Source organism: Panthera tigris, chromosome A2 (genome assembly GCF_018350195.1).
Source record: "Panthera tigris isolate Pti1 chromosome A2, P.tigris_Pti1_mat1.1, whole genome shotgun sequence".
NCBI classification, from domain to species: domain Eukaryota; kingdom Metazoa; phylum Chordata; class Mammalia; order Carnivora; family Felidae; genus Panthera; species Panthera tigris.
The window spans coordinates 85,913,256-85,941,208 of record NC_056661.1 but is presented as its reverse complement, the minus strand read 5'-3'; the positions used below and the strand labels follow the sequence as shown (position 1 = coordinate 85,941,208).

At 37.8% G+C, this 27,953-nt stretch overlaps 1 protein-coding gene across 5 annotated transcripts in view; it reads left to right on the top strand.

Annotated features, from left to right (window-relative positions):
* The first annotated feature begins 15,076 nt into the window (after positions 1-15,076).
* CACNA2D1 (calcium voltage-gated channel auxiliary subunit alpha2delta 1) overlaps positions 15,077-27,953 on the top strand; it is a 497,531-nt gene continuing 484,654 nt past the window's right edge. For all 5 annotated transcript variants that reach the window (XR_006210876.1, XM_042965363.1, XM_042965360.1 and 2 more), the window contains exon 1: positions 15,077-15,512. Coding sequence is in view for 4 of the 5 variants with exons in the window: in XM_042965363.1 (XP_042821297.1) it covers positions 15,418-15,512 (95 nt within the window). In the remaining variant the exon portion in view is untranslated. The remainder of the gene's footprint in view (positions 15,513-27,953) is intronic.

Below are 27,953 nucleotides of genomic sequence, written 5' to 3'. Positions count from 1 at the left end.
GACTTTGGTTAATTGTCAGGAGGTGATTATCAAAGAAGTTGATATAATATGCTAGGAACATAGAGACTCATGTTCTGCCGTGTAAGAACATTTCATCAAATTGTTATTGTCAGGACTTTATAAGGATACTGCCGGGGCAGCTAGGTGGCTCAGTCAGTTAAGAGTCCGACTTTGTCTCAGGTCATGATCTCCTAATCTGTGAGTTTCAGCCCCGCGCTGGGCTGTGTGTTGACAGCTCAGAGCCTGGAGCCTGTTTCAAATTCTGTCTTCCTCTTTCTCTGCCCCTCTCCCACTTGTGTTCTGTCTCTCTGTCTCTCTCAAAAATGAACATTAAAAAAAAAAAAAAGATACTGCATACCTCCAAAACTATAGCTCTATCTAAAACGATGAAAACAACAACAACAACAAAAACAAATAGGAAAAAACACCATAGTGAAGCTAGTGAACATTGGATGTTTCTTACATGACTTCATGGAATTTTACAAGAAAGAAAAGGGATCATGTAAAACCAGGATGAAAAGTTCAGCCCTATGGCAAAGATTGGTTTAAGAGTGTCTTATTCCAAAGAAGTTTATGATTTCATATGGCACTAAGGAAACTGATCTTAGAAACAGACACAGGGAGGGAGGGAGAAAAAGAACTAAAGCAGATTTGAGTATGAAGTCAAAGAAATAAGTTTTGAGTGTGGTTATTATAACTTGGTACTGATGGAAGTAATTAGATCAGAAGCCTCTAAATTTTAGAGAATTCTGTTGTTAAAAACCAAATCCAAACAAAACATGACCCTGTCCTAAAAGAAAAAGCCTACAGCTGTTCAAAGAAAGGTCTCTGTCCCCTCAAATTTATAATAACAGGAATTGTGATCCAAAATCTATTGCTGCTGTTACAAACTACCACAGACAAAGTGGCTTCAGACAACACAAATTTATGATCTTTTAGTTCTGGGGGTCAGAGATTTAAAATGTGTCTCACTGGACTTAAATAACCATGTCAACGGAGCCGTGTTTCTTACTCTATGAGAGAACTTTTTTTTTCACCTTTCCTAGTATCTAGAGACCATTGCGTTCCCTAGATCATGTCCTCCTTCTGTCTTCAAAGCCAGCAATGGCTAGATAAGTCTGTCTTGCTGTGTTATTCTGACATTGACTCTCCTGCCTCCCTTCTTCACAATCTTCTGATTGTATTGGGCCCACCCAGATAATCCAGGATAATCTTCCCATTTTAAGTTTAGGTAGCAACCTTAATTCTATATGCAACCTTAATTCTCCCTTCCCTTGTAATATAACATATGTGTGGGTTTTAGGGATCAAAATGTAAACCTTTTGGGGGGGGATATGCTTCTTACCCCATACGGAGTGGTGGGTATACTCCTTACTGTTGATTTCAGAAACAGTCATGAAGGATAATGTACTGGGTTAGATGCAGCAGCCATTGAAAATAACAGATAAGGAAGTACATTTCAGAGTCAGAAATCAGGGACTTGTCATGAAACATCTTTAATCCTACATGTGCTTCACCATGTCTACTCAGCAGGATTTTGTCTTTGCTGAGAAACAGTAACTGTTGTGTGTATATTATTCTTGCTTTTGCAAATGAGAATTTTTTGTAACAGTAACCTCTATACTGTTGGTGTGTGGTAATGGGGGTAGCCAGGAACTTGTTCTTTTGGGGTTGTTGTGTCATGGGAAACCAAATTTGAATGAATTAGAGAGAATTGTGAACTATGTAGAGTTCCTTGACATGGGGCTGGATTACGGGAAAGGACAGGAATTTAGCTTACAAGACAGAAGGTTCTGTATGTGGAAAGAAGGAAGCACAGACATTTGATGGTCAGGGATGTATAGGCTGCTGCCAAGACCACTAACTTGCTACCAGAATTTGTGCTCTAGCTTCTGTAGTGTTTATGGGAAGTTACTACCCAGACAGGGACCTCATTTGTCAACCTCCATTTGCATCCAGGTGGGGCCATTTGGCTAGTTAACTACCAAGGAATGAGAGTAGAAGTGATAATCATTCAAGTAAAGAAGTGGAGATTTCTTGTTAGGTGTCCTTTCTCCTTTTCTGATTTCAAGACTCCACGGCCTTGGAGACAGAGGAGCCATGAGAAGGAAAGAACCAGGCTCCTTGAATCACCGCTAAGAGAAATCTGCTTGGTGACAATCCAGCCTGCATTGGAGTACTCAATGAGTAAAGAAATACATTTCTTCTATGTTAAATCTTTAAAATATAAGGTATTATTTGTCACATAAATCACTGTTTCCCTAATATAGTAGTTCCTTGACTAAGCAGTCAGGGGTTAAAAAAGCCCTTAATTTTATAAAACAAAAAAATTAACTTTAGGATAGGTTCATCATTTCCCTATTAAAACACCAAAACTTATAAAAGGCATAGCATGAGTACATAAATAATTAGTTCTGTGACTGTTTTAATCAATGCTGAAATTTGTGACTATGTAGGTACAAAAATGCTGAAAATAACAACAACAACAAAAAAGTCCTGTTGAATATTCCTTTCAAAGTAAGGACAAGATAAAGCACATTGTTTGATATAATTTAGCATAATCCTCAATTTTTACTTTTAAGGATCCTGGTTATGTTGGGGTATATGTGAATATATATGCCTTATATATATGGAATAATTTTTGTGTTAAGGAGAAAAAATATATATATATGACTATTAATTACAGTTGCTGTTTTATACAAAAAGGGTACAAATAGAGCCAAATTTTATAGGTAATAACACTTGCAAAGGTTGAGCATATCATGACAGGAACTAACCTGTTTAGTTCTGTAAATTGTTAACTTAGCCATAACATTTCAGGACTTTGACTCCCTTTACTGTATCAAGGTAGTTTAGTAATGTTTCTTATGTTTTAATTTAAGTTCAGGAATTAGCCTTCTCCATCACATAAACTGATACTGAGTGGCATAGCAAATTATCAAATAGTTACAAATACAACACAGTATTTCTTACAAGTTAAAACAGTACCTAGCTTTGGAAATGTTTTTCAAGAGTCATTATGCTTACAAAATTATAATTTAAACTCCTAAACCTTATGGTAACCTAAACCGTGTCCCCACCAGAGCTAATCTCTGTGCTAGTGCTGTTTATTCATATTGACGTAATAGAAATACAGAAGAAAATATCTGTCTCCGGATGATACAGATTTCCTTGGAAGACTCAGGTAATTGGGAGAAGAGGAAGGCTCATTACAATTCTATACTTGATTGAATTTTTTTTTCGTAACCATACTGTCTTTGTAGTACCTAGATTACTTTTCTGCCCAAGGCAGTAAGACCATCTTCTACTTTTTAACCTATAAAAAGCCTTGTTTATTTTTTGCTTTTGTTCTCTAAAAGGAATCTGTGACCCTTATGGGGATTAGTCTTGTAACAAAGAGTAAAAATGCATGTGTCCTTCATATACATACATACATACAAAATACATAAAAGTGTCACACAAAGTATATTCAAGAAACATCTAAGACTACATTTGAAGTGCTCTTTGTTAATAATTCTTTGTGGTTATTTATTGTTTGTTTTTACCAAAACCCAAATAACTTCTCCTAGTGCCTGGAAATCTCCTTTCAAGGTGTATCTAGTTGATCTGATTAACCGATTTTTGATAATGACAGATGGAAATTTTGGTGTCAGTGAAAGAGGTGCGTCCATGGTGATGGTTTATGCATTTGAATGCACTTCTTAACTAACCTAATGCATAAATTAGATAATGAGGCTTTCAACCAAGTAGGAGAGGCAGATGGCCTTGAGGCATCTTCACCCTTGGGAAGAGGAAGTCTTTGACAGTCCTCTCCTGCTGAAGAGCAGCCTTCCAACTTGGCCTCGCATGTTGTTGGAGCTGTTTTGGGGCATGCCAGGATCAGGGAATTTGACACATGAAAGGTAGCAGCGGATCTGACAGGCAATTTAAGTCAGGAATTGGTGTTAACAGTAACACCTGATAATAAAACTCACCTCCCTGAATCACCATTCTCACCATGTCCTGAGATAGCCCACCAGTGTTGGAAGGTTTGCTCCAAGTTATTGATTTATACAATTTGTATTCAGTGTGTCATTCTTTTACTGTCTCTTAATGTCTCTTAATGTCTTTTAATGTCTTACTTTTCCTTGGCCCACCTCACAGCATGGCCAACTTCTAAATATTCACTTTATAAGTAATCAGCAGAATTCCCCTGACCAGTAGAATCCATGTCATTTGCAAATTCTTAAGTCCCACCCAGATCTCCTGGATTGGAAACTCAGGGCTGGGGCCAGTAGTCTGTGTTTCAGCAGATTAGTGAGTGCTTCTGAGGCATGCACAAATTTGAGAACCATTGATGTATGATACTCTAGCTTAAAATTAGAGCTATAGCTTTCTCCTGTCATTAAGATTTTCTACCAGTAGCACTTCAGTCCAGCCTTTCTCTCAATGCACTGGTGCTGAATATCCCCTTTAAATCTGCTTGGGGGAGGGGGCAGGGGAGGACAAACCCTCATGTCTACAGATTGACCTGTCCCATGAATTTCTCTTGGCTCTTAGGATAATTAGAACAGATTTCAGTTACACTGGGTTTACCTGAAATGAACACAGCAGCAAATTTTGTTTAATTTTTCTGCATGTAATGCTTTTGGCTTATTTACCTGTCTTGTTTCCTTCATAATATATTTATAGAGTGCCTACTACTAGCCCAGGTACTTGATTAAAAGCAGTATTGTATATAAAATTTGTAGTCGAGTAAATTGCACTAGACATTATGTAGCACAGATGTAATTTAGATATAGCTGATATGTCCTGTAAAGTGTATGATTCACTGGTTTTTAGTATATTGACAAAGTTGTGGAACCATCACAGGTAATCCTGGAATAGTTCGTCACCCAAAAGGAAACCCTATACTTATTAGCAGTCACTCCCCATCCCCCAAATCACCCTCATCCTAGGCAAGCACTAAGGTACTTTCTGTCTTTATGGATTTGCCTCTTCGAGACATACCATAAAATACATTAAATAATAGATGGTCTTTTGTGACTGACTTCTTTTACTCAGCATGGTTTCAAGGTTCATGCATGTTGTAGCATGTGTTTATTGCCAGGTAATATTTCATTGAATGGTTTTACTGCATTGTATTTGTATACTTATAAATTGATGGACATTTGGCTTTTTACTTTTTGGCTATCACGAAGATTCCTTCTGTGGACATTTCATGGATAAGTTTTTGTGCAGACATATTTTTTCATCTCTCTTGAGTGAATACCTAGGAGTGGAATTGGTGGGTCACATGATCATTGCATCTTTAACCTTTTCTAAAGTTTTCCAAAGCACCTGACCAATTTTACATTCCACCTGTCATGTAGTTTTCAAGAGTTTTTGACCTGGATTTCTGGATTCAAGGTGCAAGTTACACAACTTTTTTTTTTTTTAAATACCAAAGGGCATGATGCATCCTAAGACTAGAAAAGAAGTAGACATCTCATAGAAACATTTATATGTAACGGACAAACACACATTTCATCCAATTTTGGGGTGGCAAATAGAGCTATAGAAATTTATGAAGCATGCAATTCTCGGAATATTAGGCTCTTGGGAAGCTCTTAATAATAAATGAAAAGATGACTGACTGAGATGGTAATTTTACAGATAAACAAATGAAGACACATCTACATTTCTAGTGTGACTCCAGCTATGTGGTGAGTTCTTTAGATTTCTGTGATGTACTCACCCATATATGCTTCATGTGTCAAAGGCAAATTTTCTTTTTTCCCCCTTAATGAAATATAATAAATTTTTCTTAATGCTGTTAATGAGATTAAGTGATGACCATCAATCTATGTTAATCATTTGGTATTTCCAAGGTTATTAATTTAAAAGTTATTAGAAGTCTGTTAGACTTTATGACCAGAACTCGTGATCACATCCCTAGGAGTTGAAGGTAACAGAAATTTGAAGCCATGCTTAGGTTGTTGACGAAAATCCCCATGTTCTTTCTATGAGAAAATGCAAGCCTGTGGTTCAAAACAGTCATATAAAAATAACATGTTTGTAAGTTGAGGATGGCCTGTATTTTTGGATCACTGTTAGTATTACAGTATTTAATAGATATTTTTACTTAATTTTCAAAAAATACTTCAGTGAGAAAGCACTGAATTCAGTCCATTGTCTTAATACTTCATTGAGAATTAAAATGACAAATCCTTTATTTGAAGATATAACAGAAGTTATCAAAATGAAATGCATTTATAGATTTTATTGATCTAATTTTCCTGGTTTCATATTCCATTTTCAAAGCTTCTTCCTTGATCAAGGTGAGGATGTTTTATTTCTGTAAAATGTGTCTTCCTCATCTCCACTGAAAGGAAGAGGAATCAGTACTCTGAAGATGTCCCACTGAGGTATTGCTGTTTATGGAAGAACAGCACACAAAACAGTAAATAGCTCTAGCCAGTGATTAAATGCAGAAGCAGAGTTGATGTATCCGATAAGTGTAGATGTCATTTATGGTCTCACATACTTCAGTATCATAAACACTCTTCTCATTGTACAAGTGCAAAGATGACAACACAAAATAAACTGTAACACATATGTAAGTGATACAAATAAAGAAGCAGGTGCATATGCCAATATGAAGTATAATTCTGTTGAATTTATATGAATCTATCATGGTGTGCTCATATGATTTTTTTTTTTTCATGTCAGTTTCAGTACAAACTTTTTATAGTGATTAAGTGCTTAAAGGAACTATGTGGAGGATATAGGCTAAAGTTTCATATTTGGGAAAAAAAACCACTAGTCATCAGGAATTTGTAGTATCATTTAAGTATCAAGTCTGATCATTTATCAAGGTCATCAAAATTTGTCTAACATTGGGGCGCCTGGGTGGCGCAGTCGGTTAAGCGTCCGACTTCAGCCAGGTCACGATCTCGCGGTCCGTGAGTTCGAGCCCCGCGTCAGGCTCTGGGCTGATGGCTCGGAGCCTGGAGCCTGTTTCCGATTCTGTGTCTCCCTCTCTCTCTGCCCCTCCCCCGTTCATGCTCTGTCTCTCTCTGTCCCAAAAATAAATTAAAAAAAAAAAAATTTGTCTAACATTAATGTTAAGTTGAATGAATATTTGTTATGTGTCTACATAGCTAATACTTGTGGATCTTACCAAATACTGTCCCAGTTTAAATATGTAACGATTGATCTTTTTAAATAAAATGGATACTGGCAATCTTCTATAATACTAAAAGCCATTAGAACACATCCTTTAAATGGGTGAACTGAATGATATATGTATTATATATAATAAAGCTGTTAAAAAACAAACGGGGAAAAAATCATATATTTCCAATAACTTTTTTTCCAGTTAAATTTTCCTACATAAATTGTGCCTTGAAAAGGGTTTATTTTATTTTTTTGTTGTTGTTGTTACACACTAAATTAGTAGAATCTACCTTTATTGATCATTAGTGTACTAACATAATATGTACATTTTAAAGCATATATATAAATTAAGAATGAGAAAAATAATGGTACTTCCTTAGGGTGTGTGTATACCACAGAGTTCATTAAATGTATACTATGTACTAGTTCATTGTTCTTAGAGGCTATTGTTCTCTTTAAAATAATGTCTTATAGATTTCAAGTCTGAAGTCATTAGAGAGGGAGACATTTTTCACATCGCGTGAGTAAATGCTTTATCTGTTGTCCTGTTCCAGCCCTCACTTGGGGGGTGGTTACGAATCAATGAAAAAGCTGAATGAATGAATGAATGAATGAATGCATGAATGAATGGCATGCTGTATCATTTAATCCTCACAGGATTGTTCCCAACTTTAAAAATTTAAAACGAACGCTCAGGAAGGCCGAGGAACTTGGCCTCCATTCCTGAACTACTCAATGACAGCGAAGTTTTGTGGTTAGGTATAGCTGTGCCATTTCTAGCACACCGCTGCATGTGACCATACTTCTCTGTAGCTGCGAATTTCTAGTCATTTCAAGACTCAGCAGAGTATCTGGAATCAAGAATGTGTTTGATGGAGGTCTTGGGGATGAATGAGTTCAAGTTTTCTCATTAAGAACAAGTTAATGTAAGACATGGGCAGAGGCTGGGGCATATGCCATTTAATGTAGTTCAGGACTCTTGAACATTTTCTGAATGTGAAGACTTTTTGAGGTGAGAAGAAAGTCATGGAAGCAGCTAAATCACTTTTGCCCTTCCCTCCTAATCCCATTTACACCTTCTGATTGTTGATGAATTTTTCCTGAAAAAAGTTATCGGGAGAGAGTAGTGGTTCCGAAGGTTGAACATGGAAAGAGAGTGGGTTCTAAATTTGATGAGTGATTTACTATGAAAGTGTTTGTTTCATACAAATCACTATTTTATATGAAATGGCTTGTGATGTTTTTCATTAGAGTTGATAGAAAAATCCTGCATGTCAAATGATCAGATTGCTGCCTATGAGCATATCAAATGCAAAGCGAATTTGCAAACTTGTTATAGTAGTTGTACCTTATATAACACTTAAATATCATTTTTTTAATTTTAAAAAAGTGGTTAAATATTAATGTTATATAATGTGTTCTCCTTTCAGAGAATCTTAAAAGGCTAATATTTCCTACAAGTAGGGAGATACTAAATATTAGATATTTTATGGATCAGTAAAAATTTTAGGTTGATGGAATATAAAGCAAACTTGTCCTACTCTTTTGCCTCCTTTATGGCACTGGTTTCTTATGTAGGCAGTTTTGGCCTTCACACTTCTTGCTGTCTCTATGTTACCTCTCTTTTGTTTGCATCATGTTTATCTGTGTTGTATGAACAAACTGATCCCCCCCCCATTTCTTCCTTTATATTTCCATTTTTCTTTGGATAATTTCTTTTTGCATTTCAAAATTTTTCCACTTCCTTTTCTCCTTACTACTTACAAAAAAAAAAAAAAAAAAAAAAAAAAAACAACCCTCTTTTGGTCATGTGTTAAAGACACTCAACTATTGTCTGTTGGGGAAGAAAAAAATCAAAAGAAGGGGTGGAGAAGGGGCGGAGTGGGGCTGGCTAGTTAACTTGGGGAAGAAAAGGGGAAAACACAGCAGAACTGGGTTCTGTCCCTGACCACTGATGAATCATGGCCATTTGTTACGGCTGGAATTGAAGTGCTGTCATCGTGTAGGCATTAAGTTTATGATGAGAGTTCATCTCTGAGAAGTATTGTGTCATTGTTCAAATGGAGAAATTTGACATAGTTTGAGAAATAGGAATGAATTGTATAATCAATCCAATATATAAGAAATCCCAAAATAATATTGAAAACAAGTCTTGAATACAAGGGACTGAAGGTACTAATAGAGATAGATGACTTTGTCTACACAGCACTCCTAACCATAATGTTTTCAAGCACATTCTTATTACAGATAATTACTACTGACCATGTGAATGACATAATTAAAGTTAAAATCATTATTAACGGGAGCTGGATTAGTGAATACTATTAGAATTTACAAAAATAAAAGCTTTCATTTTGAAGTTATCCACCTGATATTTTAGAGTTATGCTTTTGGTTTAAATGTACTAAAATTTAGTCTGCAGGTATCCTACCCCTATAAATTCTGTCCACAATGAATGACATCTTGGCAAAAATAGATGGATCTCTGTGTAACACAAAGATTTGCAGTAACATTTGCAGGTAGTAAATATACTTAGCTTGAAACACAGGGCTCACTTTGCTGTTTTACACTGGACTGTCTTCACCCAAGTTGGCCAATTTATGAAATCAACTCTTGTAGCTAGCTGTGGACATTCTGAGAGAATCGTATTTTTAAAGTGTGGGTCATCTTAGAGTAAAATTTAAGGAATTGTGAATAAGAAAAAGAAAACCAATGTGTATAAATTCCATTTGTAGGCCATGCAAGCTCTTTTAAGAATCCTTATTCTTGGTTTTAAAGGTATAAAATATTTAAATATTATTAATTATAAAAAATAACAGGAAATTATACAGCATACAACAATATCCTTTAGATAATTAGGCATCATAGTATCTTTTTTCCCCAAATTGTAAGAAACCCTTAGAACCCCACCACCTTTTAAGATGAATCTGCTATTACTATATAAACATATTTGTACTGTCTTGATTTTCAAATGTTTGCACATACCAAACTTAGAAGTTTGCATCTCCCATCCGTGACAGGTGAGTAAAGTAGGTGATATTATTGACATCTGTCAATGGAATTAGGATTGTAACTCTAAGTTTACTGATGTGTCCAGGTAGTCATGTTTTCTTTGTAAGAATAGCAGGAATTTTAATCACATAAATCTAAAATCTGTGCTTATCAAAATAAAATGATTGCTCTCTTGTTTTTCTCACCATTACTCATTACTGCAGAGGGTGAAATTCCCGGCCATACCCTTTTGTGGTGCTTCTGTGGACACTTAATAGATTAATTCTGTATTAACTGTATAAACAGTGAATTTGGTCCAAACATACCTACAATCTTACAGAAATATGCTAGGTTACAGTGGTGGTTTATTGTATTTAAAGTATATTAAAAACATAGCATCAGAAAAATATCAGTCAACCATCCTCCTTTTTTCTCTCCCATGAGAGCCTACATCCATACAATTAAAATAAAACCCCCAAACTGGAAGGAGTGACACATTTGTTAGTTTGGGTCATTTCAAATGTTACCCTCTATCTCTTACTATGTTTGGTTGTATCTTTGCTGCTCACGAATACTGAGAGATAATTGAATTCTTCCCTCTGTGTAGAATATGCATAAGTAAATGGATTCCACATATTTTGTGCTATACCCTACAGTTTAAAAACAAACACAAAAACAAAACAAGAAGTAACCAACAACTCCAACTCTCTAGGATGAAAAAAGATCTTACAATGAAATCTAGATTTTCAAGCTTAATAACTTTTGTTTTTGCTTTTGTTTTTAATGAGAAGTCATGCTGTAGGTACTGATTTCTTCTTCTGAGATGGGCTTGTGTTTAATGGGGAAGGGAGAAGAGCAGGAGGAGAAAAACAGAAAAAGGGATGAATGAAGAAATCTATTAACAGAAATTTAAAAATAGAGTAGCATAAAAGCTTTTGCTTGGTTGAAGACCTGGTACAATTTTTCTTTTAATGTTTTTTTTTCCGAGAGAGAGAGAGAGAGAGAGAGAGAGAGAGAAGGAGGAGGGGGGGAGGGGGAGAGAGACAGGGAGATAGAATCTGAAGTAGGCTCCAGACTCTGAGCACAACGCGGGGCTGGAACCCATGAACCACGAGATCATGGCTTGATCCAAAGTCAGAGGCTTAACCGACTGAGCCCAAACTTTGATGGTAATTAATATAACTGATAATATTTCTACATATTTAAATCAGAAGTTTGTCAATAGGATTCCAATGGGCAAACAATAAAATTCCAATGAGTATTATTCAATGCTACTTTGTATCCATTTAGCATTATCCATTAGTACTTGTTTAATGTTAGTTTGTGTGCATTCTTTCCTTAAAAGTTTAATGCCTTGTCAATAACTATATTACTTGGGCCCCTCAAAAATGTCCTCTAAATATTTCTCTTGTTTGTAGGAGATATTTGACCATATTTCTTCATCTCAGGTAGTGTCTTTTCCATGGTGCTTTCTGTAATGGCCTCTGTGCTGCTTTAGTTTAAAAATACTGAATGTGAACACTGACTTAAAAACCATTACACATGCCCTTAACTATTCTCCTGGGAATTGATAGTTCTGAGTTGCTTTCTTTTCTTATTCCTATCTCCTGAAAACATTCCCCAAGGACTGAGATAGTTGAAGCTTTCTGTCGATTTGTTTTTAACTCTGGCTTTGTCTGGCACTCGTGTGTGTGCAAAGGAGCATACCGTCTCACATTGCAAGTGTTTTCTGATTGTGGCTCTCACACTATCTTTACCTCAGAGACAGGTCCTGTTCTGCTATTTGCATGTAAATAAATAAGGCCTGTTGTCACAGTTTTCTTAGTTTCTTAATGTATACCAAAAACTCTAGAAAATTAGTCATTGCCTTTAAATTTTTTTTGGCCAAGGAGAATTAGTTTTCTTTCTAGAGTCTCTTTGTGTGTTTGCACATAAGAGAAAATATAAGACATTTTAGTTACATTGTCTTATTTTTAAAGCAAAAATGTTGAAGAAATCAGATTTCATTTATTGAAAAAAAAATTATACAAAAACACTTACACATACGTACAAAAATATGCTCACAAAAATTGAATTTTATGCTACCAATATGCATAGTATAAGCTAAAACAAAAAAGGAGATGGAAAATTTCATGGCTATTAGGTCATATTGTTCTTTGTTCATTTTTAATAAAAATAAAATGTACATAAACATTTACTTACAGTAGCAATTCAGAGTTAGCCAAAAGTTAGAAATAATAAGTTGATCATAAGTAAAAGTCAATGCTTTCCATGAACTAAGTATTTTGGATTAAACTTTTTTCTAGAAATGATTAATACAGACCTCAAATCTTCATTAATCTTCCTTATTAGATTATTTTCCTCTTAAATGCATAGTAGAGATTGATTTCTGACTTCTTGCTTACGGATATCCCATAAGACAAGTTTCATCATCAATCCTTATGATTTATAAATATTTTACCCGGAATAACAATAGTTCTGGTGAATAAGCAAAATTTTATTAAAATTAGTGGGATATGGTCTGGCTTCCATGGAATTTTGCAAAATAACTGAGCTGAAACAATGCACTGTAGGAGGCTATGGCTAATCCAACAGGCACATAATGCTAGGTTGTGAAATTGATCCTCTTTTAGTTATCATACTTTAGAAATAAAAGCCACATTTTGAATATCCTCATTAGAAAGGTTTAGACCGATAAAGCCTTTAAGAGCAAACCTCACAACAAAGCATTAAGCAATGATTTAGGCTTACAGTTGATAACCAACACCTTCAAGAAAGAATTATAGAAGCAATATGTTTCTTCAACAGCTTCAGATATTAGAGAACACAGTGCTTCGTCAGAGGGATCCGAAGAAATTGAGATCTGTCTCAAAGGCCAAAAGTTAACTGTGAAGGCTGACTTACCTTCTCTAGAAGTTTATTACATTCCTTTTGTTCTTTAAGCTCTTTCTCTTAGCTGTCAATGGGATATGATGCACTTCCTTCGTAGGAACTCTGAAGTCATCATTGAAATAATTGACAGAATATGATACAGTATTTTTATGTAGGGAGGCTATTATGATACCAACATATCACATAGACAGTAATGGGCATCTAATTCTGCTATTCGTAATCCCCATGCTGCGAAGGAAAACCTTCTGAATCATTAAAAATTGAAACAAAAAATGAAGGAGTTGACTATTTGGTTATCTAAATTTGGAGTGGAAAGCTATCTTCAGTTACCTGAAATATCCTTCCCAAGCTCTAATTCTCAGTCCCATTACATCCCACTGCATTTCTCATTTGCTGGCTCCTGCTGCCACACTCCATGCTTAGGAAAAAACAAACTAAGTTAAGTCACGGTGGGGTGCCTTTTGTGAGGCCACTCAGAATAGGAAGAAAGAAAGAAAGAGCAAGCTAGAGATGTAGAGAATATAAAGAAAACAAACAAGGCACACACAAAAGGAATAAGGAAGAAGAAAACATCGCCAGGTCAAGAATCATAAAATCACATACATTTAAAAATTTTTGCTACTAAGTATTATTGGTCTTCTCTGTTAGGGGAGAAGCCGGATAATCAATTTCGAATTAATAAATTCTCCTTTCACAAGCTCCTCCTGAAACTCAAAAAAGAGCTAATGAAAAATCTTACAGCCACCCCATAATTACAGCTTTTACGCATATGCAGGATGGTCATACTTTTTGCATCAGAAATGGCATTCTTTTCACTTCCTGCCAAAAGTGCCCCAGTACAGCACGATAGGGAGTTTAAGAATTTAAGATATTCAAGGAAACCTTTCCACCCCTGGCACACCACTTCCTTCCTGAAGGAGGCCTGTGCCCTGGGGAAAAGCCTAATCCCAGACCCTTCTGCTCTTTCTAGAAGGCCTGAGCTGGCCCTACCAATGCTTCTCCCGGGGGTGGAGGTGAAACGGGTCCGCCATTGCTGCTCCCACCCCCTCCCTTCATTCCCCCTCCGCATTCGAGTCCGTTTCGCAAGTTGCCACCTGTTCCCGCTGTATCCCCGGTTCGTGTTTTCACACTGAGGAAGTGCACTCAGCCTGCAGCATCCCTCCCTGTCAAGGCAAGGCAGCCCAGTGGCTAAAGCAGGGCGTTTTGAACCTTTTGGAGGTGGTGTCACTAGGATGTTACAAAGCCCTTCTCCCCAGCACTGTTCTTCTGGGAAGGAGAATTGGTCCCTTCACCCCTGTGTCCTACTAAACGGCAGGTCTGGAAAGATTTTACAGCTTCAGGTCTTTCTCTGACAGTCCTCAGCCCGGCCCTGAGGCTCCGTCCTCGTCAGGTGAGCCCTACTTGGACAAGGGGGCCGCTGGCACAACTGTCATTTAAGCCACGCCAGAGGCTCTCGCCTCTGGCACTCCAGGGCAAATAAATAGTGCCACCTGGTAGAGTCGAAACTGGTGCTTTAAAATGCAAATACAAACCCCTCCTACATTTGTTGTCACATCACTTCTCCACGATTCCTAGGCAGGCGGTGGATTCTGCGCCCGGGAGAAGGGCTGGGGGGACGCTGCCTGCTGGTGCAAAAATAACCCCCGAAGACGCGAGCCCGGTACTCGGCAGGAGCTCTGCAGCCTGTGGATGCCCGCTGGGCGGCTGGCTGTCCCCCGGGAGCCCCGCGGGGCTGGGTCCGCTCCCCCGCCTCACGCCGGGCGGCGGGAGCAAGCCGACGCCGACTTTGGGAGTTCCTTTCTGCCTTGTATGGAGGGCTGCTCCGGGCCCGTCTCCGCCCGACTGCTCTGACGCCCAGCCCTCCTGCTGCCCACCCCCAGCCACCTCCCTCTGACTTGCCCGGAGAAGCCAGACGGAGCCTCTCGCTGCCACAAGTCTCTCCGCCTGCCATTCCCCCATTCCTGCATCCACCCCCACCCCCTCCCCAGCGCCGTCACCCCTCCTCCGCCCCCGCCTCCGCCTCCGCCTTCTCCCCAGCAATCAGGAGAATAAATCAGGCAGGAAACCGAGAGCGAGAGAGAGAGCGAGAGCGCGCGAGCGCCGGCGGACTCGCCCAGGTCTGTTTCCAAAGTCGCCCTTGATGGCGGCGGAGGCGCGGCAGCCGCGGCGCGGAGCAGCAGACGCGCGCTAGTGGGTCCGCCCGCCGCCGCCCCTTCCCCCGCGCGGGGTTCGCCCCTGCCGCCCCCCGCGCCTGTCAGCGCTCCGGCCCCGGGCGCGCCAGCCTTCCGGACGCCCGCGGTCCGGGCGGACTGTGCTCCTGGTCCTCCGCCCGCGGTTTCCAGCACCGCTCCTTCCCCCGGCCGGGGAGGGAGGCGGGATTGATCTTCGATCGCGAAGATGGCTGCTGGCTGCCTGCTGGCCTTGACTCTGACACTTTTCCAGTCTTGGCTGATCGGCCCTTCGTCGGAGGAGCCGTTCCCTTCGGCCGTCACGTAAGTCGCCGGGCCGGGAGTGCGGGCCGAGGGGTGCGGCGGGAGCTGGGCGCGGGAACCGTTCCCGACCAGCGGGGCTTTTCAGCCCGTGGGGGTGGGGAGCGAGCCGGGCTCGGATCTGGAGAGGCCGGGGTGGGAGGTGCGCGCGGCTCGCCGCCGGAATGCGCGCCGAACCGGCGTCTCGGGCGCCTCGGTGGGGCCGGGCTGTCCCGGGAACCGTCCGCCGCCGACGACTCACGGCGCCTCCGCCCAGCTCTGCAAGGATTCCCTACACTGAAAGAGTTTAGCTGTGCTGGGGCGAAAAAGTTTCCAGCCAGATACCCGCTGTCATCAGACTCAGTCCGGTAACAAGTTGCGTTTGGGTGGGTGTTTTACAAATAGGTAATTTCTGGCTTGCTAGGGCAGCGTGAACTCTTCCCTCACTTGGCCCTGGGGGATGCTCTCCCGCTGCTCTGGTACCCAAACTCGTTTAGGTCCCAAATTACTGGGCGCACTTGACAGTCATTCTCCTCCGAAGAGTGCTCACCCAACGCAGCTGAGAGTGCTGTCCACCTGGGGGTCTCGCAGGTCCTGGGACCACACCATCCAGCCTCCTCATCCTGCATTTGAAGCATCTAAGTGCCGGGAGACAAGCTTTTCCTGTTCTTAAAATGAATAGAACCTATTCTTTGAGGGAGGGACGATCGTCTCCAGAGTCTCCTGCAATTTTCTCTTATTTTTAACATTTCTAAAATAACTTAAAAAATTCGCTGCTGCTCTGGAAATAGAGCGCTTAAAGGTAACTGTATAGTCACACGGCAGGAAGGGAATGAAAAATAATTCTCTTGGGTTTGAAAAAAGAAGCAAAGTCAGTAGCTCATAAAAATATATACACGTTTTAAAATGCGCTGAATAGCCTATGGGGCAGGTTGGGAAAGCATTTATTTTGGTTCTTAAAGGTACTTTAAAGCTTCTAAGAGTAGGTGATCTTAAATGGATGAGTCACTTTAATGCATTTTACATAACAAAAACAAAGCCCAAGGTAGCCTTCCCGGTATTTATGCTGTTGGGAATTATTTGCTGTCCTTTGTTGGCTGAGTGCTGAATCCTGGAGTTTTTGGTGGATGCTAACAGTGAATCTTTACCAGTCGAAACCCTGCAGCTCTTATTTAAGATGCAGCTTAAAGTATTTATTACATTAGGTGCCGGTGCAAGAATCTGAAGGATGCCCATTCTAACCCGGAGAAGGGGAGTGTCTAATATTTTTCGTCGCTGATTTACAGTCATGTCCCTTTTTAGATAATCTTCCATAAAAATGATTGCAGATCCTTTTTGTTATGAAGCGAAGAGGAAAATACCATCTGTAGGTCTTAGTTTAATTGGCAGGAAGTTCCAAGCGGATATTTTGAAATATATAGAGTAAGAATTACTTTAAAGATGCTTCAGAATAATTCACTCTTAGTAGGCAATTACACTTTTAGTGATTTACTTTTTTTATTCTTTTTGTAGCTTGGCCTATAAAGCTAGAACTCAAGTGACTCCCTTGCGTTTGTGTCAAATGAAGAAGTGGCTCTTTAAAAAGGAATCAGTGTGTTCAGTTTACATGCTTTTAACGTGTTGTTTTTTTAACTGACAATTTATCAATATTTGTTTCATTCGGAGGGAATACACCATCACCCCATTGGGGAAAACGATGGCTTTTTAAAGTGCAACAAAATACAACCTTCTATTCCTGAACATACCATTGTAAAATATTAATGAACAAATCCTTATTTTTGAGAAGGATACCTACAAAAAATGTTTTCCTAAAATTAAAACAATTCAATGTTTACTGTCAGAAATTCACTGGAGACCAGAAAGAAAATAATTGATGAAAAAAGGAATTAGGAAACCACAATTTCTTTTCTTTGAAAGGGTTTGAAATTTATTTTGTAACAAAGGAAATTGAAGACATTTTCAAATAGTGAAACGTTAATTATTTCGTGGAATAAGCGCTTAATAAAAGACCTTGTAGAGCTAAGTCAGTCTCCTGTAGGTAATATTAACACTGTTTTTGTAAGGCTTCTGCATCTTCAGTAATTCATTTGAAAAGTTAAAATACCATCTTCTAAGGACAGGAGAAATGATAGTTGACATTTGTCCTTCATGGTAGATTTCTGAATAAACTTGATGAAATTTAAAAAGGTACAGTATTAATTTCATCAAGGTGTGCCATTGCTTTTCTTCCAAGAAAACAATTCATACGGAATGTTTACCATGATAAATCTCAAATGGTTGGGAAAAAATTCAAGTTTATAAAAACTCAGTACAAAGATTAGAGTATCACTAAAGGCAAATTATTACAGTCCTATTTCTAAATTTGTCTAGAAATCATTAATAAATTCTTTTGTTTTTTGACAATTTTACTTTTCCCAGGAAAAGTGGTATATATAAAGGTTTTGAGTAGTTTAAGAGGAGAAACATGCCATTGAGACAGTATAAAATTAATTGTGCACTCAGTGGGTGGGACTTGAGTTAGAATTATAATACAAACTTTTAATTTTTTTAGCTAGTGTTTACAATGATATTAACGGCTTAAGTTTTATTATAATAAAAAAAGAAATAGTGTATCATTCTAAATACCTTCTTTATGCTGTAGCATATATTGTCATGTAGCATATTCTTCTTGATTAAAGTACAGTAAATGATTAAAGTTATAGTTCTAACACCTAACCCTGAAATAATGAAGTGTCGTTTTTGTTTGTTTTTTTTTTTTTTTAACCCTACCAAGAAAGGAATTTTGATGCAATTTTTTTTTGCTGTTAGGTTTTTCTTCTGGAAATGATTGTCTCAGTAAAGTGGGAATCATAAATATGCCATATGGTAGCAACCATCTAATGTATATTGGTTTATATATAAATGGAAAACACATCATTTTTATGTTATAGTACGCACATGTTATATTGGTAGTTTAAGATATAGTTTTCAAAGAGGGAGTTCTTGCTTGTTCTAGAAATAATTTCTTGGCACATAATCGAAAACACTTCTATTTTAAAACTCTGGATAATATGTATTTGGCCAGTATTGTAATGCTAATTTAAATCTGTTGCTCTTTATTTTAGAATCTATTTACAAATCCATATTTAAAGAAAAACACTGTAGTGTAACTACTGTTAATGTTAAACTTTTATCTCAGTCATATCAAAATGCCAATCAGCCAAGAATAATTGGCTGAGAGCCCAGTGGTATATGGGGATTTTAATATAAACTAATATAAACTTTTAATATAAACTGTGTAATAGAATAAATATATTAATATATAATTATATAATATAGATAAACTGTGTAATAAAATAAATATATTAAAAAGAATTATAGCTATCTACAGGAAAAAAATATATCTCATGAGAGAATAGTACTTTGGGGTTTAAATACTTGAGATGTAAATATTTTTTCTGTTATTTGACAAATATATATTTAAAGACTATGGAAAATAAATTTTTTATTTGTGTCATAACAGTGGAATGCATATCTTTTTCATGTGTTAGAAGTGACATAATTATTTTCATGTGAGCTTAACAGTTTCTGTTCATGTACTACATGCACAAGGAAATGTGCCCTAAGATGAGACATGAGATAAAATATTAAGTGTAAATTAAAACCTAAAAACATTGAACATTAATAAATCCCTTTCTTGGATCTTTAATTTGTTCTCATAAGCTTAATCGTAAGATAACATTTATTATTCCACAGGTGTATGTTTAAAATATGCAACAATACATATATTTTTCAGGTAAGTAGTAGCATGATGTTAAGTTTCTTAATGTTTATATTTGGGTATATGTATAGCTATTTGGATTGGCATTTGAATGAGCATTAGGCAGAATGTAATGTATATAGTCTAAAGAATTTTTTTGAAAGGTACATGAATCTAAGGTTATTATGGCTTACAAAAAGGAGATAAAATGTACCTTTATTATTTTGTATAGCTTTCACTATTTGATTTTAACTTAATAAATGTATATAAAATTAGAATCTATAGCACGTTGTTCATTGTGAAAATAGAAATTTTACCGCTCTTTTTCTTCAAAGAAACCTGACTACACAGATACTTTTCTATTTTTTGTCCAACATTGATAAAAAATAACCTAATGAAATACTCTTCATTTTTGGGTTTACACCTGGTAAGGTTTTGCAAAAATATGAAAAAGACATGCAAATTGTGTATTCAAATTTACTGTTTACTTTTAGAAGTATATATAAGAAATAGCAATGCATTTAGGAACTTTAAAATAACTTAAAATATTGTACCCATAACAAACTATTATTAAATTGATATGTTTTCTGGAGTACAATTATATAGAACACATACACAGAAATTTCTTTTTCGTATTTGTTAATAGAGATACAGATTTCCAAGAAAGCAATCTGTTCTTCTCAATTCACATCTTGTTTTCTAGTGTCTGTCTTCAAACTATTTATAACCTTAAAATGGAGACTTAAATGGTTAAAATAAAATATCTTAGGGAAATCACCTGATTTGTTTATTTCCTTCATTATCTTGCAGGCATAGACATAATCAGAGTTCTAAGGTAAATCATACTCAGAAGTTTGAAAAAAAAATCAGAATTTGTTTCATTATTTCTAAAAAGTAACATCTGGTTGTTACTGATGTGTCAGCCTTCCATCATTTGTAATAAAAGAGCTGTTTGTTGTCGGATTTCAAAAAAACATTTAAGCTGCTTATGGTGGGGTAGGAACTCTGTTCTGTTACCTCCAGTCCGCATTTGCGGACTTGGCTTGGAGTGTGCATCAGACACTGTGTCCCACAGTGTCAGCCACTTTGTCTTTTCATGGACTATGTTTAGTACCACAGATGTTCCCAAGCCTTTCATATGGTTGCTTTCCAGTAAACTTGGAACTGTATGGAGATGGTTAACCATGTAGCTTACCCGTGATTTATCTGTGTGTGTGTGTGTGTGTGTGTGTGTGTGTGTGTGTGTGCGCGCACAAAATCGTGAAACTGGTTGTGTCATATTTACAGATTTGAAAAAAAAAGGCAATTGATTTTAATGTCAACTGAACTAAAAATGGTGTAGTACTTTGTGAAAACTACGATTTTTACCTTTCCCGTGAGGGTTCAAAATATCAACATAGCATAATCAAGATAATTTGTCTACTTTATATTATAGTATTTTGTTTATTAGGGAATATTTTTGTGTGTGTGCACATATTACATACATACAAATGTGTGTGCGCACACGTATGTATTTTTTTAACCTTCGTCAAGTGGTTTGCTGGGGTAGAAAAGCCTCGCTAGGGCAATTTTATTAACAAGTTTCTGCCAACCCACAACTGTTTTTAGGGACTGAATCTCTTTCAGAATATTTTTATAACACTAGCATTTCAAAATAATTTGTCAAGAATCAAATGAGATATTGTATACAAAAACCAGGTTGTAATGCTCAGTTCCTGTAGAGACAAGTTATTAACATAATTGATGACTAACAAATGAAGTATGATTCTCAAGAAGCTGTTGTCATCTTTTTAACAAAATAACTGTGGGAAAGAAGGTATTGCACTTGAAATGTTGGGCACCTATTAAAAGGCCTTTGCATACTGAGCCATTTTTATTTTTGCCATTTAGATGTGGGATACTTAGAAATGTGTACAAATTAAACCTTTGGTGTGACATGCTTTAGGAACAAAGGATAAGTGTGAACAGTTTTAAAAATGTTATTTGCAAAATATAAACTTTTAGATTTGTGTAATCTAAATAATATTGAATGACTACTGTAGTCATTCAATATTACTGCTCCCTTAAAATTGCGATTTATACAGATTTTAAAGAGAATAAACAAGGAAGAGGTTGACACTGTGGCCTTAACAAACTGGCACACTTTTACAGTTAATTTCAATAATGCAGAATCAGGTTGTTACATATGAAGCAATATTTAAAGTTCTCTTTGAATATGAATGCAGTATATTTCTGGCTAAATGTTATTTTAACATTTGCTTCTGCTGATTTTTTTTAACCATATGCTTCTGCTGGATTAAAAAAATAGAATACATTTTAAATTCTATATCATAAATGGAAGAACAACTTAAACTAGAAATGATGGCAATGGATAATAATGGTGTTGTCCATTTAAATGCTTCTGGTTTGGGGATAATCTTACTGTCAATTTGAAATTCTTTTTTCCTGGGTTGTTAAAAATTTATTATAGTTGTCTCCTGGCAAACTGAAAAAAAAAGAAAAAAAAAAAAAACTCCTGTATTCTTTTATTCAGATAATTGCTGCTTCTCTGTCTCTCTTTCATACACCTACACATTTACTGTTAATCATAATTTATTATTATTTGCATATAACACCAGATCAAATGGAGAGTTTTTGGTTTGTTCTCTCCCAAGTTACCCATGATTAGACCTCAGGGCCTACTTCTGTGAATCTTCTTTGGCTATTTCCGAGGACTTTCTCTTACTCTCAAATATTTCTCTCTATTGGAAAATTGTTGAGGGATTCTGATGCGCTCATAAATCTGTTATACATGATCAACACTTGTCAAACAGTCTAGACAATTGTTTCCTCTGACATTTGCCCGCATACTGTGGGGGATAATTAGGGGAGAGAGGAGAAAGAGCTAATAAAATTGTTCTGTCTAAGGTGCCTACTGTCAGGCTATATAAAGGGATGGTTAGGCATTAATGATGTCTTATTTTGAGGGTTAAGGGAAGAATGGCTCAGTAAAATAAATGGGCTTAGGCACACTTAGAAAATCTGTTTTTAGAAAAGCCATCAAAAGGTGTTGTGAAAATGCCATGAGAAATGACGCATGTGTCTGTGAGGCAGACAAAGGAGCTTTCTGATTTACATGGTGCAAATTTACATTAAGGATGCTAAAGGGGGCGATTGGTTATTTTTTAATTTTCATTTTTTTGCCCATTTCCCAAGTGAGTGTGGTTATCCTAGAAATTATGTTGACCACATGTAATATTCATTTATAGAGGCCTAAATAATTATACTATGGACACGCACCTTAGATACAAAAGACAATGTAATTGTCTAGATCTCAAAAGATAGAAGCAATTAAACATTATCTTTTTAGGAAACCCATGGGAAAATGGTTAATTGGATAAGAAACATTAAAGTATAACACTTTAGTAAAAGCTTACTGATCATCAAAAAAGAAATTCTAGGAGTCAATTTCTTCAATTCGATTATAAGAAGTGAAATAACTTTGCAGGTAGGTAGGCTTCTAGTTAGTACGTTGAAGACCTCTGACCTCTAAGTACATAGTACATGTTATATTTTAAAAATATTTCTAAGTTACTCTCTTTTTTAAACATCTCTTTCTTCAGATATTAACATCAAATGTAATTTAATGGTTAATGTAGTTATTAAGTGCCAATTATGTAGTGCACTGAACTATATAGTGAGCATCCAAACTGAGGAAGGGAGTCCCCATTGAAGGCATTTACATTTCAATGCCCACTGTAAAGCTGTGGGATCTGTCAGAGCATGAGCAAGGAGAAGCACCTAGCATGCTGAAGAAAGTCTGCTTTGTATTAGGCATAGGGCTTCTGGGTGGGAAGAGATGTTGTTGGGATGGGGCCATTGGTTTGAGTCCAGGTTATATGATGTTTGCATCAGGGCTCTATTTCTACCTCACCCGAGGTAGGGGATGGGCAGCGTTCACAGCAACGTGGAAGTTTATGGGATCCCAGCGCTACATTCACAAACAATGTTGGTCTTCCTGCTGAGATTTGTTCGCATTACAAATAAAAGTAATATGTTTTGAATCACAGTTTGTAGGGCCATCTGGGTGTCTCGATAGGTTGGGCATCCGACGTCGGCTCAGGTCATGATCTCACCGCTTGTGAGTTCAGGCCTCGTGTTGGGCTCTTGTGCTGACAGCTTGGAGCCTGGAGCTTGCTTTGTATTCTGTGCCTCCCTCTCTCTGTGTCCCTCCCCTGCTTGCACTCTCTCTCTCTCTCTCTCTCTCTCTTTCTTTCAAAAATAAATAAAGATTAAAAGAAAAAAATTGAATCCCAGTTTGTAGATGACTATTTCAAGCGGGCCGATAGCTAAAGCAGAGATGTCGAGAGCCCTTAGTAATCCGTTGCAGCATTCCCAGAGTGAGAGATGCCCAGGGTCCACAAAAGATCAGTGGCAAGGGGACAGCAGAGCAGACGTGAAACCTGATCGAAAAGTAAAATTTCAGGTGCTGTGGGATTTGGGGAATCAGGAAGAGCTAAGTCAGAGATCATTCTAAGATCTCTATCGGGTAGATCATGCTACAGTGAACTTTGTAGACTAGAGAACACGGGACGAATGTTGGGGGTGAATGAAGGTAATCGTTTCACTGTTGGACATTTTGAGTTTTCAGTGTCTCTGTAGACTATTAAGTGATTAGAAATACGTATCTGTAGGGGCTTTGGATAAAATAAGAACAGTTCCAGTAGATATTGCAGACAGAAGCATGGTTTCAGTGCCTTGAGGAGTTGGTAGCAGGTGAGGATAGAACATCAAGTGCAGATTATTCTTTCAAGGAATGGCAATGTGACGAAAGAGAGATATAGGCAGTTTAGAAAAGAAAGTTTAAGGGAGTTGGTATTCTTTTCTTTACAGTATTAGGAGTTTTATTAGGTCATTTGGGACTGTACATAGCAGAAACCCGTAGGACTATGCTAGATCAAAAGAGGAAATGTTTTTCAATGGTAGTGGCTGGATGATTAATCATGGGAGTTAAGGTCAAGGATGTACCAACAACTGCCAAAAGGGGTGGGGCTGCCGTCAGGATCACCTCTCCTTCCAGTCTCTGGTTTTCTTTAAGTCGTCATTGACAGGAAAGAGACAGTTTTTAGAAAAAGGCTCCTGGAGGGTGGGGAAGGTTGTAGACACAACCAAATAAGTGTTACCAGACAGGAGGGTTGGGTTTATCAGAGGGAGAAGGCCAAATGGCGCAGATGAGAGATGAGAGAGGCCATGACTGATGCGTGAATGTTCTGACAGAGGCAGGTGAGGAAGGGATCAAGAGGAAAAACAATGTCTTACAAAGTAACTTCTGAAATATGAAACAGCCTTGAGAATTAGAGCAGATGGTTGGAATATTGGATAGACACACTTTTAATTTGCTGGAGATGTTTTTGGAGAAGTGTTCCAAATTATAGATTCCATTCTCAAGAAGGAATGACATGATTCAGAAATGTAATACATACACATCAGTAATGTCCAAATTTTGAGATGCACCAACTAGTGTTTTTCTTTATTTCATAGTGACAAAACTCCAGTTCCCCACTAGAGTCCCTTGGGACACAGCAACATTTGGCTCCCTTTTGTCTTTTTCTTCTACCTTGTTTTGGAGAGATTATGTTGAAGGTCTGTGTGATTTTGCGGTTTTAATATGTGCATTTGTTTACGGTAGAAAGATGACAGATATCAGTGAAAAGGGAAAAAAAAGCAAATAGTTCTTTTGCCAATTTAGCATTATATATTTGTTACTTGGCATATTGGGGTGCGTTTACTGTGTCTAGTCTTAAGCATGGGGCAGAAATTTGAATTGCAGCAGATCGTTTTTGAGAAAACAAAATAATGACTGTGATAGGATAACAAAGCACTGTCAGGATATTCCTGCAAAGCCTGTCCCTGGTCACCCCTTACAGAGGCATGTCATGTCTCCTGAAGGCCTGGAAATCACTGGGGCAGCTGCCATCACAGTGGTTCCCTGAGTTTCCAATATGACTGAATGAATGGAGAGGATCGCAGGTGCCACTGGATCTAAGAATCAGTCTTGATCTCATTGGTCCCAGCTCGGTGTGGAAAAACCACTCTTGTGGTTTGTAACAAGAGATGAGAAGAATCAGATGAGAAGAATGGGCTATTTATTTCCCTTTTGTGACTTTGCCCTTTTTTCTCTCCCATAGGTATTCACACGGTATTTAAGCTAATTTTGATGTCTCTTCCTGCAGAATGTCTGGGCACTAATTACTGACAACTATCTTCCAGTCATTGTAATATTGCTTCCTGATCATTTTGAGCTTCTTCCATATGCCAAACACTGTAAAGTAACACTGCATGTTTTTTAAGCGATCCACCTTTCAAGCCAGTCCCTTAAGATAAGTATTAGTATCTTCCCTGTTTTGCAGATGAGGAAAGTGAAACTTAGAGTATGAAGAATGTTTCTGAGTTTTCTCAGGAGCTAAAATTAGATCCCACCTGGCTTGATACAGCGTCTTACACTTACCTGCTGTAGTTTGCTGCCATTTTACGGCAGGAGCTTTGGTATGTTAGCATCTGCCCTGGTCCACTTGTGGACGGCTGCACATTCCAGCAGTGAGGTCCAGTGGAAAGAGGAGCCATTGTAAAGCAGAGCAAAACTAACTCTCAGTTTCAGTTTCTCCATCTGCAGAACAAGGATAATATTAACTTAATCCTGAATCACAGTGTTATATTATGAGGATCAAAGGAGAGGATGCTTGGGGATCTCTGAAGGACTGTTTAATGGGCAGGCTTTATTATTTGTACCACATGTGATTTTTCTGCCTTCAAGAGATCACGAATTGATGACTAAGGTTTAGCGAGCTAGATTATTGTGCTAATATATCACTCGGGCCATTAGAAAAGCCTGAAATGAATGGGAAGAGGAATTGCTTAGCAGGCCTTAGAAATGTCTCTTCCTAAAACTTGTGTAGCCTTTAATCATAAACAGGAGATGAAAGGAGTAGAGGGAATGAAGTGTTCTGTCTCTGGGTCAAGGACACAACCTGTGTCCTAAAAGGGACCGTGAAGACAGCAGAACCATAGAGGATTTGATGTGTTTTATCTTGACATTTCGGCCAGCACCTGTTGTATGAGAAGCGTGCCACAGGAGGTTGAATCTATTTTTAAAAGTCATCCCTTTGCTGATAACCTCTCGTTTTCAAACAAAGATGTGAGTTTTCAGCCTCAAGACAGAATATTGGAAAGTTAATAAAGCCGTGTGTCCTTAATGTTTATAGAAATGATTCCAGACATCCCTACAAATTGGGTGAGCACAGAATAGTAAAATCGAGACCAGTTGCATTTTTAGCAACCAACACAGAAGTCAGTCCAAATCTGCCAAGAGCATCCTGGAAAAGGCCAATTTTCATTTGACTCATCCAACTGATAATTAGTTGGACTCATTTAACGCCACCCCTTCCCTTTGCAGTATAAAGGGAGGTCAGCGTATCACAAACTCTTATCTTGTGTGGTGAGATATTGAACACCTAAATAAAATTACTCCTGCCCATGTTTAATCGATTCCTGGAGGAAAGGGATGTTTTAGATGAAGCTAGGCGTTAATAACATGACTCATGAGTACAACTTGGTGATACCATTGAAGCAGCGTGCTTTCAAGCGCCGGGAACCTGCCTCGTCATGGCAGTCATCTTGACATTTGCCACAGAAAGGAATGTGTAAAATTCTTATGATGTTTGTCACTTTAAAAATACCAAGCCCTTCATTGCCTTGACATTATATTAGAATTGACTAAATATGCATCTGCGAAAATGTTAGGGGACAGGCAAATGGGCCATGGGAAGCCTCTGGAGGATGGGCACAATGGAGGGTGTGCAGATTGCTCTAAATTAAACATGTAGAAGGCTTGGTTGTCTCTCAAAACACCTGATTGTCCTGTTGATATAAATGTAGAAATCAGAATTAATTTTCATGAGGTAAAACGGTATTGTGCATGTGTAGCTCGGGGCCCAGGGGATTGATACATGGTGTTAGGTCTGCTGGTGAATAATTGTTTAAAATTTATATTAATACTCTATGGTAATAAATAAGCTTAGGGGAATGGTAACTCATCACAGAGCAAACCATGTAGGGTAAGTAGATGAGGTCATTCATCTCCTTAAATGATCAGATGTGACACAATCTGTCTGTGTGGTGTCTAAAAGCCAGCTGAGTCCCTGGGTGTAAATGACCATGACAGAGGGGTGCTTTGAGGGTTGCAAGCCATGGATTTGGTCCTACCCCTTCTGGGTTTTTCTATAAGTGAAGCAGAGTAGCCCCTGGGATTCCGTTTTTATAATATGCAGAGGGATCTAAAACCTGAGACCAATATGCCACTCAAAATCTGTTTTTTTTCTTTTTTCTTTTTTCCCTGTTTTCTTCTGCATCCCCACCCTAATTGCAGGGAATCATATTTATATGGCATATATAAATATGATGCATATAACATTATATATGATGTTTATATTTATTACATATGTAACAGTGTAAACATAAGATAATATGTAATATTACATATTTTATGCATTCTATGTAAACATAAACATAAGTATGTAACATTAGTATATGTGAACATTGTATATAATAGAAACATAATGACTTATACGAAGTGGAAGTAATAAAACAGTAGAATACACATAGGGATTCAGATGTGTTACATGCATGTAGAATATATATTTAGAAGACATTATAAAACCTGAAAATGCTTTGTAGTGTCCACCAGTGCT